Source organism: Ptychodera flava, chromosome 19, assembly GCF_041260155.1.
Source record: "Ptychodera flava strain L36383 chromosome 19, AS_Pfla_20210202, whole genome shotgun sequence".
In the NCBI taxonomy this organism is placed as follows: Eukaryota; Metazoa; Hemichordata; class Enteropneusta; family Ptychoderidae; genus Ptychodera; species Ptychodera flava.
Genome location: NC_091946.1, coordinates 33,003,513 through 33,025,673, shown reverse-complemented (window position 1 = coordinate 33,025,673; position 22,161 = coordinate 33,003,513). Strand labels below are relative to the sequence as shown.

The following is a 22,161-nucleotide window of genomic DNA, read 5'->3' as shown; positions in this document are numbered from 1 at the left end:
CTGTCCTGAAGCATCTTCACTGAAGCCATACTAACATTAACATGTACTAACTTGACCATCACAAGCTTTTAGTGACCTTGCACTTGACATATACCCTCGACCCAAGCTTTGACAACAACATTGCAATACACAACAATTCTTTGCAAAGCTGATGAAAACACAGCGGCATCAGCATTGTGGTACTTTTTGTTTGCTTTTCGAAACATTTACATTTCATATCATGAATCTATCACATGCCAAAATATGTTAAAAGATAGCAGGGAGCGAATAACTATGCTGCAACTGCATCTGGGTGCTCGACTTACACTCATTGCTCAGAAATGCTTACATGAAAAAAATGATAACATAAGCCTCACAGGGCTGAAACCATATCTACAGTGTAAATCCATTCAAAGTCTGACACATGTGTAACAGCAATGTTTATTCTAAAGCTATGCCGTGCTGACTTACATATCGCTGTATATGCTGGAAACCCTGTCAAAGGTGGGATTCGCGCTTTGCCTTGCTGAAATCCCTTCATAGCTTGGGCCTATCCTTGCCATAAACCCATGCCAAGCTTGTGTACTCTGCAACATCACTAACCTCAATTGCATCTCAGACTCCTAATATTGGCAGCAACATCATGCAAATCGTCACATCTACTCACACATTCATTCATATTTCACAAGTTTTGACTGCCTTGGGAGGTTGCTGGATGTTCTGTGTCGAATTTTGTTTTTTTTAATCATGTTGATTTTGTTTTCTACAACTTACCCGCCAACAGCTCTGTTAGGTGACCGTAAGATCAGTTTTGCTGCTGTGAGCGAAGAGCCTGATTCACCACATAGTAGTAACACAACACTAACCAATGAGGGGCCTGATGACAAGAAAGGTATCTGCATACCCTACGAGTAAATGGTATCATCCACTCTTGGTTGCTTTCACTTTCTGTTCATGTGTTCACAGAGGGGGTTGCAGATGCAATTTCAAAAGAAGTCATTATTTTTGCCGCCATAGAGCATTGCAGATGCATATTCAATAGTTGTCGGGGCAAAGAAGTCTAGATGTTATTGAAGTTTTACCAAAGTGTTTGGTAGTATGCACCTCAAATTGAAAAGCTTAAACTTTTCCCCAAAACTTCCCTTTTGAAATCAGGAACAAAAAGGTTACTGAGCAAGATTTTGTGCCAGAGAAACAAATTGTCCAATAGTTGGTGACGCTTGAAATTAAAAATGGCTGCCATCTCTGTGTTAACTTTATGGGGAAAAATAAAATTTTTCTATTTCAACAAAAATAAGCAGGTGAACACTTTCTTTACTCCTTGAGCTACAAAATCAGTACTTGAGACCGAACATGTTTTGCAAAAGTTTGAAAGTCTGAATATCTGTCTTCAAGTTGTATTCTACCTAAAGTAATACAATCTCTGAATGTTTTGAATTCTGACAAATTTCAATGTTCAAGGAAAAGTGTCCACAGAGAGCCATCTCTGAATTAATAAAAGAATTTTAGTTGGCTCAGACAACTTTTATGACCTCATGACTTGATTTTGTGGTTTTGTAAAATTTAGTCCCTCTTGCATTAATCTGTGCATGTCTTTGTATGCTAGTGCCTGCATGCATTCTTCTTCTAATATTGGCTAATTTGAGAAATGAAATTAATGAGAGACTGCCAAACTAGTCTTACCCATATTCCTGATCTATGAATTCAAATTGAAGGAAACTGAGTGATATTATTTTCAGTCCAAGATTCAAAATTGTGCATCACTGCTGGTATGAGACTGCATCTGAAAAATCTGTGTTAGGATTCATGATTTAGAATATGGAGAGTGGGATTCTTAGACAACGTGTCCCTAAGTATGAATCCAAATGATAGAATTCACAAAGAGGAAACCTGGTCTATGAATCTCAGATAGAATATAACTCTTGAATAGACTGCAGCATAAGATTTGTATCCTAAGATTATTGTCTTGGTTTCTGTTGTCAAAAACAAAACTCAGCATGTGTCCATGAATATGTTATCTGTTACAGAAAATATTGAGCAAATTACAGGTTTTTATCAATTAAATAAAGCAAGACCTGTATGTTTATTTCCTTTGACCATATGTCACAAATATTTCAACTGTATTAAAGTATCTGCTCCTCATTTAACCTGAAAACTTGTTTGCTCTGTTCAAGGTTTCCGTGGGAAACAAGTTCGTGCCGGTCGAATATTACGCCATCATCCTGGTAAAGGCCGCAGTGCTGGATCAAACCTGAAAGGAAGTTTCCGATCAAACAAACGACCAGATAACTTATCAGGTATGATTCAAGATTCATATTTCAAGGTGACACAAGCAGATCAAGTTTGACATTTGGCTTCTGAAATGCTCATGTTTATTCTTGAATTTTCAACTCAATGGATAAAAAAAAAGATGTAAAAAAAGAACGATGGAGCATAGATTTCACTACTTACATGTACCGTACTTTATTACAGAAGATTGTGTATGAGGGATAATAACTGTGCTATTGTTTTTCGTGATAATTTTTTTCAAGGCATATCTATAAAGTATCAATGTAATATCAATAAATTATGGTAGAAACTACTTTCTCTATAAGGAAAAGATAGTTTGAATCAACCATTACTGGTATGTCATTATCAGCTGTAGGTCTGTAGGTTATTGTTCAGTAAACTGCATTATGCTGCATATTTCCTGATAAGTAGTGAGGATGTACAATGGTTCTACTCCAGAATGAAAACTTACAGTGTTCCTCTGACTCAGTACACCCAGGAGATCAAGTGAATCACATGCTGGCAGTACAAACAAGTCAATGTTTGTAAACACATATGGAAGTACAATAATTCTATGTGTATTTGCACATGTTGTTGTACCATGGTCTGTTCGAATTCTGTGTGTAACCCATTATCAAGGCATGAAATTTTGCCTTGACAAAGCCTGTGTTTCACGAGGAGAAGACTTTTAGATTTTTTCTTTTGGATGATTTCTTTACAATATTCTGAATTCATCAAATCTTTTGTACATCCTGTCCACCAGGTAAAATATTTCCATGCTAGCTTACAGACTAAACATAAATGTTCACTGATGACTTGGTTATTTTTCCAATTGTTGTCAAAGGTCTCGGCAGAAGTGGAAGTTACAAAGGTAGAAAAGTAAGTCTTGCATCGGAAGAAGACGATGGAACAGCGGAGACAAGCAGCGTCATCAGTGAGATGCCAAGTCCTCAGGATCCAGACACTCCAGATGCTTTGGCTACCCCTGACGGATTGTTAGATACCGACTTGTCAAAGGAGATGCCGTGGATTAAAGTAAGGAAAATAAGAGGGATACCTTGTTTTCCTCGGAATCAAAGACATTTCAGTCAGGTGAAAGAAACAACAAGGAATATAACTAGTATATGCAGTTAATGTTTTGTAGACTTGGCTTCCAGGGTAATCCACCTTGACCCCATGTATTGATGTATCAAATTATAATTGTTGGTACAGGTAGCAACAGGCCAGTTTTTAGTCCATTTAGGAGTATGTAGATGATATTTCTTAATAGAGAAATGTTTTTCTTACTGTGGTTTGATGTTTTTAGCCCTAATAAAGAATGCTAAATACCTGCATTTGTCTTTGAAAGATGAAGTTCTTTAACACAACTAGATTAATCTGCTGTAACAGTGTGGCATTAACATATCACTTCAGATGGACGTGAATTTTCGTGTAAAGATGTATTTGTATGAGTAGCAATTAAGACTGAATTAAATTACATTATTCATGAAATTCTAAACCTCATTAGGAAATTTCTTAAACTGCCACCATGCAGCTTGTCAATGCATCGTGTTCAGAGCATTGTTATTGTTTACATTTAATTTTAATCTGGACTAAATTTACTTTTCAACAATATCAATGATTTCCACACATCTACAGGCTGAGTTGACAAGCTGAATACTGTGTATCTCAACATGCTTTTTGGAGTACTGCAGTTGACTTTTATAAACACAAAAATAGTGAAAAAATCATCTACAGCTACTGCCCTTTTCAATAATCTAGGAAGCTGATGTCAGGAAACAGTAAACCCAGTATTGATGATAAATGAAGGGAAGCAAAGGAATAAACTATGATAGCATTGCACAGTATTTTGACAAATGCCTATACTTACAGGTTGTGGTGGATATTGCCAGCAAATGTAACTTCATCTGTGACCACAAACACTTCTGTCATCCAAACTGTTATGAACGACAGAAGAGGAACTGTTTCCGGCTGATGAAATCTGTCCGTCAGGTCTATGGAGAGGAGTTTGGCTTGAAGAGCCCTGAGGAAGTAGATCCCAAGAAGACAGAAACAAAGCTGAAACGCAAGGTAAGAATGGAATTGTGGTCTTGTTCTGACTGACTAGCATAGTTTCTTGTATGACCTTTGTTTGATGGGTTTTGTGCCATCTGTACCTTAGAAGAAAATCATGTGAAAGTTGTGATTTATAATTCATTATAACAGATCACTACAAAAGAAAGAGAAAAATGCCATGATCATGACTAAAGGATTGATATATGGAAGAAATTGCACTCATCCCTTTCAGACAACCTAACATCACTTCTCTGTGTGCACCCTAATGGCCATGTGACTGTTACATGAGTTTCAGGACATTTATTCACCTGGATGATTCCCATGTACTAGTTGAGGCTGGGGTTAGGAATAGAGTTAACTATTAAGTACTTCCGGTAGAATGCACCTCGGAGACGGATACTGTGACTCTGGAACTTTTATACTGTTTTGTTCTGTCACTTGTGGGGCTCATTTTGAAGCTCTTGGAATTTTCACTGTTATACTTACTGGCTCATAGAGTGAACAACAAGGATGATGGCCATTTTGAATTGAAATGTCAGTAAATATTGTGTAAGTTGCTGCTGTAGTACCAAAATCTTGCACGGTGCTCTCTGATTTTTGTTTTTGATTTCAAAGGGGACAGGCATTCAATTTTTAGATTCATATACCGTTACTAAACGTACACGTCAAAATGGCTAACGCCCTGATTTATAGAACCTGGATTCATGTAATTTTGCCAACAGTCTGTTGTATGATTTTTGTCAGACTTCTACTTATGGAGAAAGTGACTCAAATTTAACAAGTAGATAAGCTGGCTATTGATCTCTTTCACAGGAGTCAGCACAGCCATTTTCTCCAATGAAGAGCTTCCGTGAATTCCGTCGAGAGAGTGGTTCATCAACGTTTGAGCGGCAGGCCAGCATGGTAAGGGGTTCCAATCAGCTGAAGGCAGCTGAGGCTGCTGCTGCCATTGCAGCAATGCCACTTGAAGACAGCAAACCCCGTCCTGAAGACACACCACTCCAGAAATACATGAAGACACAGGTGACAGACTTCTCTGCCCTTCTTTAAGGGAAGCAATGCAATCCTATGGGACAAAGTCCCACTGGGATCCAATTTGACTCCTCTGGGATGCTTCAGGGATTCTGAATGTAGTCTCACATGTGTACATTCAATGCTATATTTTCCTAATGAATGTATTACCTTATCCTAATTTCAATTAGCATTGTGTGAATATGCAAATCAAGTGATCATTGATGAGTCATCAGTGGAGAAAAGTCATTGGCCTGAAATCGTGCACTATATCTATGCATGTCCAATTGGCTTGCAGAAACCCCACAGTGTTCCATGGACAAGATTTTAGCTTGTTGTAGTATTCTGATGAGATACATGTACTTTTTGGAGCTACTTTTTCTCAGCTTAAATTAAAGTATAACATTGATTAAGCATCCAGTTGTTGGATCTCCAGGATCAAAGAATTGCCCTGCAAAAGTTAAACCATTGTTCGGTCAGATGTAGTCAAAACAACTCCTGATCAGATCAGCACAAAAAAACACTTGCAAATGATGGGTTCTGGACAGTAGCAGTGCGTGCATGTGGATATCTGGTGTTGTTATGACTACACATGACCTCCTTGACAATGTTTCAACTTTCACAGAGTTGATTTCTTTGTTATTGACTGATCTTATTGCCTGGACGATAATTGCACCTAAAAAGTTTGGCAATACCTCAATTTAGACAGTGTCTAGCTCCAGTATAGCCAACAGTGCAATGCAAATCACCATACGTACGCCGTGTCTCAGTGATAAATGTCTTTCTTCTGCTGTCTATTTTGGTTGCCTAGGTGATGTCCCTTGTACACTGTCCATTTGCCATCATTGCCAAGGCAGCCCCTGTGTTGACTGAAGACATTTTCACAGATATCTTACCTGTTGCTTGGGAGTTGCTATTGGATACCAGCCAGCAGCTAGCGGCCTCTTCAGGTATGGAAGTTGACTGTAGTGTGAAATTCCTAACACCAAGATACAGATGACATTGTTGATAAATGTTATTGTTTCCAGGTATAGAAGTTGAATGTAGTGTGAAATTCCTAGTACCTAGATACAGATGATATTTATTATAAATTATCATTGTTTGAAAACCATGGTTATGAGTGAAATAATTGACATGCTCATTTTTTTGGCAGGAGAGTATCATTATGCTATATATTATCAATAGCGTTGATCGCGATTTCAAGTTTGTTACTAAATATAGCTGCACGCGCGCGACTTTCGGACAAATGTTGTTGTAGTATGCGCTGCTGTTGTTGTAGCTTCTTGTCAAAACCATAAAGTCATACAAATCAGTTTCACTTTTTGTACCCATTGTAACACTAGCAGGTTATCCTTTCGTTGTTTATGCTGAAAATGCGGTCAAATATTAATTTTATGCATATTAATGAGAGAGAATGTGACGTCATTTGCGATCAGCCCTATTGGTGTCATGTTAACTATCATTGTTGTATGAAGATTGTGAAGTTTGAGGATAAAAACTTTAATTTCTCAGGTTTTGCCTCAAAACCCCCTTACTCCCTATGAACATTAGCTGCTTGTATTGAGCAGGACCATATTTGTTTACAGCTGTGATCTCACTACTGAAAACTACCAATGCTCAGCTTTAAGACATTATAATTTAGTTTACCATAGTGCTATTTTGAAAATCGTCTGAAATCCTTTCATAACCTGTTTTGGCTTTAACCCTGCTGCTTATTTTACAGTGAAATGTCAGGGAAAATCTTACAACTCCCAACTGCTGTCATAGCTTAGTTATGTATTTACAAAACAGAGTCAATGTCAGTATTAAAATGCTCTTTGTCATGTCATAGTTTGTCAAGATTTTGGCAATATATGTGAATGTTCTCAAACAAATAAATCATATTTCTGGCATCTTTCTGAGTTTCTACATGTTGCATTTATTTATAACAAATTTGGAGCTGCTGGCATTGATAGGCCTCAGTTACCTGTATTGATCTAGGTCAAGTGTCCACATAATCATAAACCTACCAATCTTCATGTGACCACAACTTGCGAAGTACCAGAATGTGTCCATTACTCTGATGATGTGTCACATACACCAGATATAATAACACTTTAGATTAAATACTAGAATTCATACAATATTTTGCATTTTCATGGTTTTTTTTTTCCAGCGGCAGTTGTGTTAATCACAGCTGTGAAGATGCCAGAGCTGGTGACTGAAATCATCAGCAGTGAAATGCACCATAGAGAAGCTGGGCAGAGAGTGGACGCTGTTCTCAGATTCTACGTTCTGTGGAAGACACGCCATCAAGTCTGGTGTCGTATGGAAGAATCTGCTAGCACTGTTTTTAAGGTCTAGACTTTTGATGATTTTCTAAACTATTTTTTATGTGAACCACAGTTTCTTGTTCTACTTCCTAAGGAATGTTGAGATACTCAGTATTCAGCCTGTAAACTGCATTCTTATTGTTGAGAAGTGAATTCTGGTCAGGACTAGAATTCAAATTTGAACAATAACAGTGCGCATTTGACAAGCTGATCAGTGGGTGTTTCAACATGCTTAGGGGAGTAGAACAAGAACTTGCAGTCGATAGACAAAGCAAAAACAAAGAAAAAATCATGAAAAGTTTCAGCTACTGTCCCTTTAACGCTCACAAATTCTATTACATTCATTAGCCTACATGTCAGGGCCATTATTTCTCCACTTTGCCTCCTGTAGCAAGGCAGGTCATTATACTCAGTGAAAGCTTGTTTCTGAACCGTACAGCATACTGTTTACTGGTATCTTGATGTATCCAACCACAAACATAGATACACATTCATGCCTAAGAACTTTTAAAGTGTTCCAGCTTGATATTGTTTAACTGCAAGTGGAAGGATGTTGATTTGAATTTCTGACAAGTTAACAATAAGGGCTTGTAATCGTTAAATCTTTTGGTAGGATGATGTCAAAGGTAGCTAATGTAGTGAGTACACTACATCAGGCATTGTGTGATTGTTAACACAGGATCATGCAGCAAGTACCAAAGTCTGGATTGATATTGTTCTTGATGAGCAAACTTCCATTTGGACATGATTTCAGCAAGTTTTTATCGCAAAAACATAATTATCTCTGTTGTTAATGTTGATGTTGTTTTAGTTATTTCTGCCTGATTTGGTTTCATTTCAGCTTCCACCTCCAAATATTGACTTCACCCTTCCCTCACCTACCATTGGCATCTCAGGAATGCCGGTCGTTGACCCACCATGGATGCCTGTGGTCAACAAGACTATTGAGGAAACTGTCAGCACGCAAGACGAAAGGGTAAGAATCTCTAATGATGTAACAGATCATTTTGTAACACGCCTTGTCCAATTTATGGTCTCATAGTATCAATCATTTTAGCACTGATATGTGCAAATACCGGTATAGCCAGCTACCGCGTTAGCAGATTCCAACACTGTTGGATGGTTCATATTTCTGAACAGCTGTTGATAGGGTTTCTGAAAATGGTGTCTACACATGTGCATATTTCCGAACACATCAAGAAGATTGTGGTGTCGTCAGCCAAAACAAGTGATAGCAGGTGCAACATTGTGATTTTTCAGTGAGGAAATTGGATGACATGTGTTACATACAAAATATGTATTGACTGGCAATGTATAATATATTTGTTTTCCCTTGGGCCTGAAAGTCACCCAAAAACTGTTTGTTTCCCTCAGCTTCCAGCCTTGTCAAACAGGCTGTTTTGATGCATTTCTCAGACCCTTGGGCAGAAAACATATGCTGTTACCCTCATGGCCAGTCTATATGTGTATACTTGTGACCGTTATTCAGGGTAGATAAATGGAAATCAGTCATATAAAATATAAATGTTTGTGAAGATTTTTGAAAACAGGACACAATATTGTTGGACCCCTTTATATTTTTGTGCAAATTTTACTTTTGTAGTCTCATAAAAAGAGAATAAGGTATATAGAGTTGGGAAGCATGCAGTTTAAGCCATCCGCTTAAGGTGGTTGGAAAGGCTAGAGCGTTAGTTATAAACTTCAATAAAACTATTAAAATATAAAAGTAGTCAACGTTCTCTGTGGAATAAAAAAAACTAGACATTTGGGCACAAAGGCATTGCAGAGTTATAGCCTGTTGAATCTTCTGAAAAACTGACCAAATAAGAAGAAGTTGGGGAGTCCTTAGTGTATTAACTATGGTAGAGGTCCTCTAGCTTTTAATAAAATGTTTGAAAAGGGAAAGTCATTATTTGCTGTTTTTCAGGAAAGTTTGACAGGCGGTGCTGGCATTCAGAGTGAGTGACTGCTATTGTAAATGCATTTTAGATTCTTTGAGTGTCAAAGAGGTGTCAAAAGTGAGATTAACCAAAAACCTGCTCTGTGACTTCAAAAGAGGGGTGCAAATATGGCTTGTTTTCAACATTTTTGACAGAATAACAGTTTTCCTACATAATTGTATACCAATTTAATCCAACTTTGAAATGAGATATGGACATGGAATTTTTACAGCCTATTAACAAGGTTACAGATAAGATTTGTATGGCACAATTTTCCTGTATTTAAAGCACTTTTTGAAAAATCACATTTTGAAATCTGAAAAATTTTTAATAATTTTTTGATATGTAAACCCATGTAAAATCATAAAACAAATTTTATTTACAAATCCTGCCGTACAAATCTTACATAAATGGTGTCAACATATTTATAACTTATTTGTAATATTAATACTATCCATTATTATTAAATTCAAATATGTAAAAAAAATATGAAAAACTAAATTTAATATTTACTGGTGTCATATTTCAAAATCATGGCTGCAAATATACAATTTTCATATTCTTTGGAGAAAGTATTAACTAAGAGAGTTATCCTGAAAATTTGAACTAAATATCTTGATTCTAACACTTGAAACTTGACATTAACTCTGAGAAAAGAATTGGTGCAAAAATAGCCTTTCCAGCCACCTTAACAAAGTTTCTGTAATGGTTTCGTAATCATGCAAGTAAACATTGTGTTTAATCATTATACTTCTACGGTGAAGTTTACTTCTGTAGAGGAAATCTGATGAACAGGGTCGATTTTGTGAGTCTCCAAATTTTGTGTAGGAAAGTCAGACATCAGTATATCAAATCGATAAAACTGTTGAAAGGGAAAAGACGAGATTTGATGATAAAAGGTTTTCAGTAGAACATTTTTTGAATCAGTCATATCCTAGTACATTATGTGTTCCACTGTATCCAGTATCATCCTTTGTGGAAAACCTATAAGCACAGAGAATTTGACTTCTATGAGAAAGCATTTGATCACCTAGTTTGTACTTCCATTCTGCAGAGGTCATTTGCGGCGGCTGCGGTGACACGGACCAATCAGAAACTAGAACAGATCCACAAGATGCAGCTGGCCGAAGTCGAGAAGAAACGCAAAGCCAGGGACGCCTATCATATCAGTACTGTTCCCGTGACAACCCAGGCTTCGCACGAGCCATCCCATAATGTTATGTCTGATGAAGAAGGTAACACCGTCACAGTTGATGCAAAATTCATCATTACTTTTGTCTCGGGAGCTATTTATACAAGTTCTGTTTTCCAAAGTGATGATTTATATACATGTGGATTCTCTGTCTGCAATTCTTAAATTTGAATTGAAATTAAAAAAGTGAAGTGGTATAAGTTGTTCATTCAAAAATAAACACTTCATCAGCACTTTAATGAATGCCATTAGAAATCAAGATTGTTAGTAAGATTGTTAGTAAGATTACAGTAAAAGCATGGACGGACTGTTGTACCACACCAGTCTTAGTGTCTGAAAGTACATATTGCATGCTGGGATACAAGCACGATCACAATCATGGAGTAATGTTCAATATTAGTGAATAGAGTTGAAAATTGAAGTTTTTAGAATTCCAAATGGCTGTGATATTTTCTCTGTGTGCTTTCATGCCTCATTTTTTAACCACTTTCCTTGTAAAATAAAAAATGGTACCAACAATCAAAATAACTTTGAATCGTGCTATAACACTCAGACATTTGAAAGCTCTGCATTGACTTTTACAATGATAAATCTGAAAAAAGTGGCGTCAAAGATAAGTTATGTAAAATCTGTAAATTTTCATAAAATGCAAATGTAAATGATGACAGAATCATTGTTTCCAACAAATTTTTTAGATGTTGTATTGTCTGTTTGTCCAATCTATTTAGGTTTTTGCAGATGTTCAAGTGCTGGATACTATCTGCCAATTTTAATTTTTGTTATTTTTTTCAGTGAATTTTATCGTGCGTGTTTTTCTACTCCATTAACTCTTCTGTATAAGCTCTTCTTTTGTTTCAGGGTGTTCCCTCTCTCTCAGCTCTAATTTGACAGTTTTTTTTTACTTTTTAAATACATTTTCCTCCTTTTTTTTGGTACCAAAATGCGTGTTTCTACCCCTCGTGTACTGCGTCCTGCTGTGTGTAGGGTTAGAATCGGGCTGGTGTTCATTCCATCTGGTTGCGGTGACTTAGATCATTTTACTTTTGGTTAGAAATCTCTCTTGCTAGTCCATACATTTTCCCTTAGTTTTGACAGCAGAAAAAAAAGGCAGAAAAACAAGGCCAGTTTTCTGAACAGAAAGTCTTCCTGCATGCAAAAAATTGAAATACAGAAAGCTAGGCAGACACAGTGGGAGAGCCCCCTAAGTGCACGTTAAAAGTCACTACTCTAGCTCATTCAACTTTCTCACTTGAATCTATTACTGTCACCATACATGCTTTTGAGACAACTCTTTTTAATGCATGTGATTGGCTGTCGCTAAGTAGAAGCCATTTTTTAAATAATCCCATTATGTTTGCGGCATTCTCATTTTTGTATGCACATTCTGTCTCCTACCACCGCTTCAGCGTAAAAAAATATTCACTGGCGATGCTCTATGTTTGTAACATGCCGTCATTTGCTATGCATGGAAATTTCCCCCTTTTTTTGACAAAGTTAAAAAAAATCAAGTAAACTGTAATATAAAGTACCCTTTTCATGTGTATACCCTGCAATATCTTCACATCTGCTGTGCTTCTAGATGATCCCTTACCTACCCGACGCCACTCAACCGCCCAACCACCGCCAAGTGCAAGCCATTTGTCACGCAATAGAAATGTGTCCTTGCGACGGGCATCCCTCTGGTCAGGCTCCGCACTAACAAGCCCAGGTAGAGACCATTGCTCTTTAATATTTATTGTCAATCATTCAAAATTTCTATTTTGGACATATTTTTTCCGAAGCCGAAAAGTTGTGTAAAAATTGGAATGGAATTTTCAACAATTGAAATATAGGTTTCACATATTTTCCATTGAAACTTACATTTTTCTTTTAATTTTAATGCACAGATGCTTGTGTAGTGTAATGTTTAATTTTATGGATTCCCGTAGAATGTAGATCTCTGTAATAGAATTTCAGTCAAGTATGAATCATAGTCTTTTTGGTGAAAACCTAAATCTATATTTTGATTTTTGCATGTTCTTTTAGTTTCCTTTTTCCAAATGTTTATCTCGTTTATGATTTTCTTTTCTTTTTTTTTCTCATAGTAGGTGATGGAATAGAGGGAAAATTCCTAAAAAAAATGAGTAACTACGGATAATTCCCGTAAAATCTGCTTTCTGCCCAGAATTACCTGTTCTTCATTTTATGAACTTTAACCTCCATGTCAGAGTTCAATGCACTCTTCTACACCTCTCTCTCTGTCACAAATGCCTTCCAACTCTTCGTATTCTGCCTGTTTGTACACCTGTGTCTCTTGCTTTCTCCTCGCTACATCTATTTTGCGCAGATTTTTCCCGTCTAATACGTTATATTCTGTTCGTTGTTGCGTCCAGGTGATGAAGAGAATCCATCTAGTGAGAGGTCAGAGAGACAAGCTCATGGCCACTCGCACATGACGCAGGTGTTTTTCCCATCATGCATCTGTTCCACCGTCGTTCATCTTATACGACTCTTGGATGATGGGGAGGTCAATGAGGAAGGGGTCGCAGGTCAGATTTCGCTTAACACTTGTATGCCGTGAAGCTGATGTCTATTTATTCCTTATTCTGAAAGCGTAACACGGAAACATTTTGAACTGTCTCTTTAAACTCCTCATAGTCTGACTCTTTCACACCTGGTGTGATAACGCTTTAAATCCTGAAGAAAAAGTATCATTTCAGGTTTCTAGATCCTACATGACAGATGAAATGAATGACAGGTTTTTAGTTCAATTTTTTAGTTTAATTGAAAAAAGGTTAAGATTTAAAGATCAGTCTTTGATATAAGGTAGTACATGCCTCAAAATTGAAAGACTTGAACTTTAACTCCAACTTAAAATCTTTCAACAATACTCTTACCAAATCAAGAATAACAATCAGGGGTCATTTTACACATACAGGCCTGTGTTGACAAGCTAAATAGTGGGTCTTTCAACATGCTCTGGGGAGTAGAAGAAGAACTTGACATCCAAACAAAAACAGTACAAAAAATCAAAAGGAACAATTACTGTTCTTTTTAAAACACAGGTCAGCAGAGAACAGTACTATATAAAGGATTTCCTCTAGCTGTTCCAAATCATATATTGCATACACTGTGAAAAGTCAATAGTGTTTGGACTCCATGTATGGTAGAACTTCATGCAACCATTGAAGGCAATTTCTATTTTTAATCAAACAAGATTCCCACCTAACTAAGTCAATGTCTACCATTTCAACTTTGTACACGTGATATATCTAATGTACTTCTGTTCATTTGCAGTGAGTGAGGTGGCGTACAAAGTCATCTGGAACTGTCTTGTTGAGGAACCGGCCTTGTTCTTGAGATATTTTCTTGAGAAACTGACCAAGAGAAACAAACAGGTGAGTCATACTTCTGAATATAACAGTCCATGTCAACATACGCCAAAAGCCAAAATTACACAATACACACGAAGTCCCAAAATTTTCATAATTAAGAAGTTTATAATCATGTCACAAAATTCTTCACTTTGAAATGCAATTGAGAAACTAAATTTTGAAAAGCAAACATTCTTTTGTGTGAAAAAATTACATTGAAAAAATATTAATCATCTAGTTTCAATACAAGTTTGTCCGTTTGATAGTTTTTATCATTTTTTTTTCATTTTTTTATTCAGGAAGAATTATTGGTGCTGCTGAAAAAGTTGCTCTCCCATATTGACATTTTGCCTCCCCAGACAGCCCACAGCCTTTTCAATTATCTGGTAAGTTATTACATCTTAAATCTTTATCATAATGCCCTCTATTATTAAAAAAGTTTTTGGGATAACCTATTTAAATTTTCACTATTGGAATAAATTTTACTAACTGATACAATATTATATATTATAGCCCAAACATGGGACTATGTGCCCGAGGGCAGGTGACCATTTGCCTGACGTAAGGAGGGCAAATGGTCTCCTAGTCCGAGGGTACATAGTCCCATGTTTGGGCTATAATGTTTTTATTACATGCCTCTCTTACACAGTTTTCACTCAAAATCTTTAGATTTATTGGCAAATGATAATCCAATGATTTATTTCCATCTTAGACGAAAATCTGTTAACAATGGAACGATTTTCATCATCGAATGGCGCAATGATACATTTAAACTACTGTTATGCGGTTTATCAATTTTTTTTCTGCAAAATTTTCCAAAACTGGATTTCCTGTGCAAAACATGAAATTTCGACATTTTTACATAAAAAAGTTGTCAAGTTGAAAATAGTTCCGGTTCACTTTCAGTCCAATGATGACTATGCGGCCCGCGACGTCATCGACGAGTTACCATTGAATCCTATGGAGCGCGCGACGTTCGATATACGAGGCATGTAATAATCAAGTTTAATTCATTAACAGTTACAAAAATGTGCGGCTGGGATTTTCATTTTTTCAACACTATAGTATTTTTCTTTTCATGAATGTATCAAAGCCAAAATTTCTGTACTACAGATGACAGAATACTATTGATTGTCAAATTTGATAACTAATGTTTCATTTTCTTCTTGCTCTTCCAAAATGTTGCAGCTTGGCCTGCTGATGTATTACTGCAGGTCACCACAAGAGGGCGCCAGTGAAGCTATTGCCAACACCTTGACTTTGATTTGGAGAGTGGTGCCCTATGTGCAGGGCGTATTCTTCAAGGACCTCAAACAATCACTCAAGAAAGAACAATGTGATGTAAATATTTTGTTTTCAGATGTTTGCCTGTCGTGAAATCCTGGTGATATTTTGTAATTTGAGTGTGCCAATGATTCTCATCTTATATAAAAACAGGTTCAAGTTTAATCCATATCCTGCAAAGTTCATCTGTCCTTTATCAGGTCAAGTTAAAACCATGAGATAGAACATATCCAATATGTTGCATTTTAACAAAGACTTGAATTTTGAAGGCCCCTGATAACATAGATACAGTGAAAATTATTTGTATGAAGTAAACTTGCTATAACATATGGCAAGGGGGTGAAACACGCTCTACAGGTTTTGGCTCAATACCGCTTTTTACTGACTTGGCAGATGGAAGAAATGACAAGCCTTGTAGGGTAAGGATATATTAAGGAGCTGTGGTTATCAGTCTGCCATTTAAACCATTTTTGTATACAAATAAATTGAATTTATTCGACAGCAACAGGTTGAAGTAAGTCAAATTTACTCAGGGAATTTAAATATTGTAGTTGACAACATGAAATACTATTTTCTGGTCACTCCGATCCTCTCCATTGTCGATTTGATCCTAGATAGCTATACATAGTCACATAGGACTTACATTAACTACGGCCACTAAACTTGGATGTTTAATATTTAGGAAGAATGATCAACACAGAACATTTGAAATCAGATGTAAGTTGAGAGATGTCCTGTTTTTCTCTATCTAGGCTTCCATAATGGTGACAGCCTTTGTTCCCAGTGCCAAAGTAAGTGAATGAAGATATATATTTGTTGTATGGTTGTTGTAGTTGTTGTTCTTGTTGCCGTACTTTGCGATTACAATGTGAAATAAATTATTTAGTGAATGTGTCCGAGTGGGATTTTTGTGCCCTGTGACTAAACATTGCATTTCGTAACCTCTATGTGCTGCACTTAATTTCATCATATGAAGAGACATTTTTGACGTAAAAATTAGAATATTCTTAATGGAGACAAAGACTTTGATGTATTCCAATGCTACTGACACCAATAGAACACAAAGTCACAGCAGATTCAGTTTCTGGAATATTAATTCAGTTGTAGTACTACAAACAGATGATGCCTAGCGGCCCAAAAGGTCATGAACTTGAAATCCATTCAGTCTGCTGATGAGCTGCCGTATGACAACTGAAAATTTCATGAACTAAATCTGTCTGTATCAACATAAAAAAGATTTGACTTGTCACTACATTGTTACTGACTCAAAAACTTGTCACTATGTTGTTACTGACACAGAAATGAACTTTCATGCTAAAGTCTTGACTTTTTCTTCTCCTGTAGAAATTGATTGTTCATGGTCCTGAAGAATCTGACATTCCAACCCAGCTGCCTGTCATGGATGTAAGTTTTTGTTCTCTTTTATATCAATGTAGAAAAAATGTCATGTGGATACCATCATGGTACAAAGTCTGGTGGTATGTTCAAGCGCTTAATCACTGTTGCTAGTAACAGTTCCACATTACACTCAATTGAAGAAGTGAATAGCTTGACATCCAAAGCCTTTAATGAATTTCAAATGGAAATGCTATTATTGGTGACATATATTTGTTGTAAGGTGAAAAATGTTCCTGAACTTATTCATGACTCTTTGTAGGATATGCAGTTTGAGCAGATCTACCAAGACTGCCTTGAGTTCTTCAACATTGAAGAAACAGAATACACATCACACTTCCTGGTGGACAAGAAAACAAGTAGGTCAAGGGTCATATCCAAGACACGTAGTTCATGGGTCATGGCCATGACATCATAGATTTTGGGTCATAGCCATCACAAATACCGGTAGATCACAGATCATGGCCATGACATAAGCACTGTCAGTTGATAAATTTGACGTGAGAATTGTCAATAGTGAGAGAACTACAAATCACGACTGAAAGTTACCAATTTGCAACGATGTTTTTCCATGCTACTAGATTCAAGTCAGTTTTCTCCTTTTGAAAATATCAAATTACAATTTCAGAGGCACAGTCATTTCTTTTAGTGTTCTAATAGTATTGGTTTCATTGGACATCACTCTTGTTCAGCACAAGCTTTTTGCCATACTTGTGTATGTTCCTGAAAATTTAGTACTGTATAACTTCATAAATTGCAAATAAAGGCATCAAGAAGTGAGTATTGTAGCCACTGTTGGACTGTAGACAGTAATGCAATATTTCCAGCTAAGTCAGACACACATGTCTTTTGTTCATACATGCCATTTAAATTGCCAAATTTTGAGACACATAATTAATATAGAATTGTCCATACAATACAATGTAAGCTTCACGGATTGACATGAAAGGGATGAATCATTTAAATGACGTTTACGTTTTCACAATTATGAATTGCAGATCAGCTGCTTGATTTAAAGACATATGTAAGAGATGAATATGCCTACAGAAGAACCCACTGTCCTCAGTTGATACTGAAAAAGATGGATAAAGATGCCGGCTACGCTCAACTACAAAAACAGGTAAAAAGGCATCATAACCTCAAAGGGGTTTTTGATCATGAATACTAAGGCATGTCAAAGGTTAGGTTCCTTCATATAGGAGGAAGGGGGTCAGAACTTGATTGCTTATCTTTATATCAAAACATGAAAAAGAATAATATAAAAAATCATGAGACGTGTTTTGCCATGATGGTTTGGTTTAGAGAAAGAGGTATATATTATGGTCATCACCGTCATGTGTTCATATACCGTATGCACAGTGATGGACCCTCAGTATACCCTGGTACATTATTTAGTCAATGTTTATCCAAAGTTTCAGCCATTCCCCTTCGAAATCAAGAATAAAATCGGGTAACTGTGCAAAATTTTCAAAAATGATTAGTCCAAATAAGTCCGAGAGTCCAAATATCTGCCCAATACAGTGGCACATTGAACCGTAAGAGTGTGATATGGAGTATGGGCCATTTGAAAATCCTGTGGACACTCATGTATTCCAGAAGTAAATATAACAAATTTAAATCTATATTGGTATAATTATTGCAACTTCACGGTCAAGGTGAAAAATTAATCATAAAATTAATAGACTCCATTACATGTTTCTCTCTTTCAGGCTTTTACATCCAAACTAGCAGAGATTGGAAAAGTGTATCTGACTTTGTTTATACTGCTGAGTACTCCACAAAATCATGTAAGTGTTGAAGGAGAAATTTTGAATTCCAGAGATGAGAGAGTAGTGATTGAAAGCAGATTAAATATCTGCTGGTATGCTGTGCATCTGAAAATTGCTCTTTTGAAACTTAGCATCCAAAAACTATGACAAAATTAGCATTCAGGATGTATACCAGCTAAATAGAATTAAAGTGGAAAACATTATCTTCCAGACTTCAGCTGCAGAATTCCTTTACACAAATCAGACATCCTCACCATATGAATTGTAAATTCAAATTCAGCCCTAACTGCCCTTGAACCATAATTTACTGAATCAGATGTGTTCTAGACTCCATCCAAACACCACACTCACAACCATAGTAGACAAAACATGATTATGTTAAACTGTCAGTGTTTTACTGCCTTGATAACACCTGACTTGATGGAATTGGATTTTGTTTGTAACAGTGCAGCAACTAACCTTATCACACCAGTTTCATTTTATCCAGCCACCTTTATAACACAAGGGGTATTCAACCATTTGTTACAATAAAAGGGTAAAATAGTGGAAATGTGAAACACTACAGTGCACAAGTTCATGAAACAATGTGCAGAGGAAGTTTCTTCAGTGAAAGAGAATATTTTGCTTTCTTCACTTCCAGTTGAATACGCACATGAACTTCCTTCATTCTGAAATGATGAGGCTTCCGTCATTCCCAAGGAAAGCGCTGGATGCTGAGTTTTCCCTGTATGCCATGGAAAAAATGGGAAAGGTAGGATAACAATGAATTGTAGACTGATTAAAACAGTTACAGTCTCAGACTTATAACATTTATGCTGTCTTTACTCATGTAAGGAAACATGTTTTTCAACTTTTTAAATGCTGTTTTCAGCTTTCCTTACTACCATGTTATCATAGAGTCTGTGGAGTGTATCAACTCTGCTGTCGATAGTGTACAGCTTATCAAATAGCAAGTTGTTCATCTGTGTCTATTCTTCTTCTGTATGTTGTCCTCAATTTTCACCCGTTATCTTTGAGAGTATGATGTCTTTTCACACACTTCTGGTCAAATTGCTTTTGCACTTGGAAAGATGCCAGATGAATTAAATTTTTGCTGATTTTGGAACAGTCAGACTTGTGTTACTGATATCTGTCGGCAAACAGCCAGATGATCTACGGTTTGAATTGATATGATTAATGTCTTTTCCCATTGTCCTTCAGGAACTCTATGGTTTGGATGTACTGCATAAATATGTTTGGTCAAAGGTAAGTGTGGATTTGATCAGGAGAGACACTGATTCAACTCATCTAAACCGTCTACTCCAAGAAAATTATTCTTTTTATATCATACATAAATGCCTTTATATGTTAACAATTGCTGTTGTTTATATACATTTGGTGTTTAACACTGAATTGTAAGTTATATTTATAGTTGACTTGAGAGAGAGTCTCCAGGAGAAAGTTTATCAGCAACAGATATAAAGAGCTCCTCAGAACAATTTATCCAGTGGGGACTATGTCATCAGTAATGATTTGATGCCTAAAAACCCGATGAGTCAGCAATGTTATATACATCATTTATCAACAGCTAATGACAAACATGGTATGTAAGATGTCTACAGATTTCACATGGGGCGTTGACATCCAACTGTTCCTCAACGTTATCAATGGTGCCTTATTACTACACTGTGAGGAGTCTCATCTACTGAGATACTGTATAGCTTCCTACATCAACATTGCCAGACATCTCAAACATATATTTTCTACAAAGGGGTATGTAACAGATTTATCTAATGTGTGATTTCCTAAATATATGTGTTCATTGACCTATACAATCAAACCTGTCTTAAAGTGTTCATCTTTATATAGTGGTCTCCTCCCCAGTAGTCGTCACTTTGTGACAGTCCTGTAACATATTAAATGTTAAAGTCCCTCTGCAGAACAGCCACCTCTCTTATGTAGCCAGTGGCCACACATAATTGCTGCAAGTTGTTACTAGACCTGTGAATAGTCAAGAGTACAAGTGACTCTGAATGACCTCTGTCAAAAAATACTTAGACTGAAAGCAAGAAATGAGTCTATTTTGACTGATTTTATCTGTGCATCACTGAATTGTTTCAGAAATTAAATGCACGTATCATGATTTTCGAGAGATCTATGATATTGAACTTTATTAGTGCTACTATCTGTTCCTAAATTCACCAGTCAGCACACCACCTACACTGGAAGTAATGCCACACACACCCCTTTATACAAAGGGCACCTCCATATACCGGATAGTGATCACTTTTACTTGGTCTCTTGTGTGACTATTATACACAGGTTTGACTGTATATGCAAATGAAATAATACAGACTCATCATAAATGGAGAATGTTAAGTAACCCAAAATCAAGCATTGTATGAACGAAGTTTACAATCAGTGCAATTCTGATATCTTATTGCATGATACATTTGCCAGAATTTTTGTCAGGTCTGTGATTAAATGGTTTTTACTATCGTTTCAGATATACTTACATAATTCCCAACATGCTTCAAGTCTATGCTAGCCAGCACACAAACCCACTGATCACCAGTACAATAGAGGTAAGACAATATATTTAGTTTACCATAGTAGTGCAACAACATTTTTCCTTGGCAAGACTTGGTCTTGATAGGGATATGTAAGAGTTAAAATGTGAAGAATTTTGATACCTTGTACATATACATCGATTCAAACCTAACCTTGTCATATTTTTTGTGTTTACTAAGCTCCGCACTCTCATTGGTCGAAAGTTTTGAACGCAATTTACATACAAATGTACTTCATCTACATTCATGTAACATGCAGTCTGATTGGTCAAAACCAATATTACAATTTGCATATGAATACAATAAAGGTTTTACAAACTACTAGCTAGTTATTATTAAAGGTGCTAGACGAAGATATTTTGCTTAAATACCATAAAATGTTGTTCAGTTTGACTGTTTTAACAGATAAAGTGTTTTCCATATACATGAGGCTTTGATGCCTGAGCAAGTGATCATGTTTGAGAAGCAATTGTGATGTGATATAAATAGTCTGCATCAGTATGTCAAGATCATTGATTTGACTTGTCAATGATGCTTAAATTGGTTGACATGAATAAAAGAAATGTGTCAAATAAAGTTACTGCTAATAGTGATGAAGCCAATTGTTAGAATTTTAAGAATACGAAAATGTTGTTTTCTTTTGCAGTTTGCCTGCCGACAGTTTTACATCCTACACAGAAAACCATTCATACTCCAGGTATGCATTGCAAACTTATTTCCACTCAGCTGACCAGACCATAGTTTCCTGTAAATCATCAAGATACTGTGGCAGAAAATGGAGTTTGTCAAAATCAATTTTTACTGCTTTTTCAAACAATTTCTATGAAAAAATGCGATGTCCAAGTCAAACGCTAATTTATAGAAAGTCTTGTAAATTCATGAGAGTGACAAGCTTGCAAATATCAAAAGAGCTCCCAAAATTTCAACCATTAATACTAATATCAACATTCATGTACTTTCACGCGTGGAATACCAATTTGTAATAAGGTAGCTATGAGCAGGTAATTCACGCTTTTGTATGTATGGCGATAGATATGAGAGGAAGGCTTTCATT

General features: G+C 36.3%; 1 protein-coding gene across 8 annotated transcripts in view; it reads left to right on the top strand.

Moving 5' to 3' along the window:
- Positions 1-22,161, top strand: part of LOC139119319 (protein unc-80 homolog) — a 182,207-nt gene that overhangs the window by 116,875 nt on the left and 43,171 nt on the right. For 6 of the 8 annotated variants that reach the window (XM_070683075.1, XM_070683080.1, XM_070683077.1 and 3 more), the window contains 24 exons: positions 764-871; positions 2,154-2,276; positions 3,092-3,282; positions 4,120-4,317; positions 5,116-5,325; positions 6,125-6,263; positions 7,469-7,650; positions 8,467-8,601; positions 10,620-10,800; positions 12,337-12,465; positions 13,130-13,285; positions 14,034-14,134; positions 14,410-14,496; positions 15,299-15,451; positions 16,147-16,185; positions 16,739-16,798; positions 17,052-17,148; positions 17,788-17,909; positions 18,499-18,576; positions 19,199-19,309; positions 19,759-19,803; positions 20,126-20,310; positions 21,044-21,122; positions 21,754-21,804. In XM_070683075.1, coding sequence (XP_070539176.1) covers positions 764-871; positions 2,154-2,276; positions 3,092-3,282; positions 4,120-4,317; positions 5,116-5,325; positions 6,125-6,263; positions 7,469-7,650; positions 8,467-8,601; positions 10,620-10,800; positions 12,337-12,465; positions 13,130-13,285; positions 14,034-14,134; positions 14,410-14,496; positions 15,299-15,451; positions 16,147-16,185; positions 16,739-16,798; positions 17,052-17,148; positions 17,788-17,909; positions 18,499-18,576; positions 19,199-19,309; positions 19,759-19,803; positions 20,126-20,310; positions 21,044-21,122; positions 21,754-21,804 — 2,960 coding nt within the window. The remainder of the gene's footprint in view (positions 1-763; positions 872-2,153; positions 2,277-3,091; positions 3,283-4,119; positions 4,318-5,115; positions 5,326-6,124; positions 6,264-7,468; positions 7,651-8,466; positions 8,602-10,619; positions 10,801-12,336; positions 12,466-13,129; positions 13,286-14,033; positions 14,135-14,409; positions 14,497-15,298; positions 15,452-16,146; positions 16,186-16,738; positions 16,799-17,051; positions 17,149-17,787; positions 17,910-18,498; positions 18,577-19,198; positions 19,310-19,758; positions 19,804-20,125; positions 20,311-21,043; positions 21,123-21,753; positions 21,805-22,161) is intronic. The other 2 variants (XM_070683076.1, XM_070683081.1) reach the window with 2 other exon arrangements.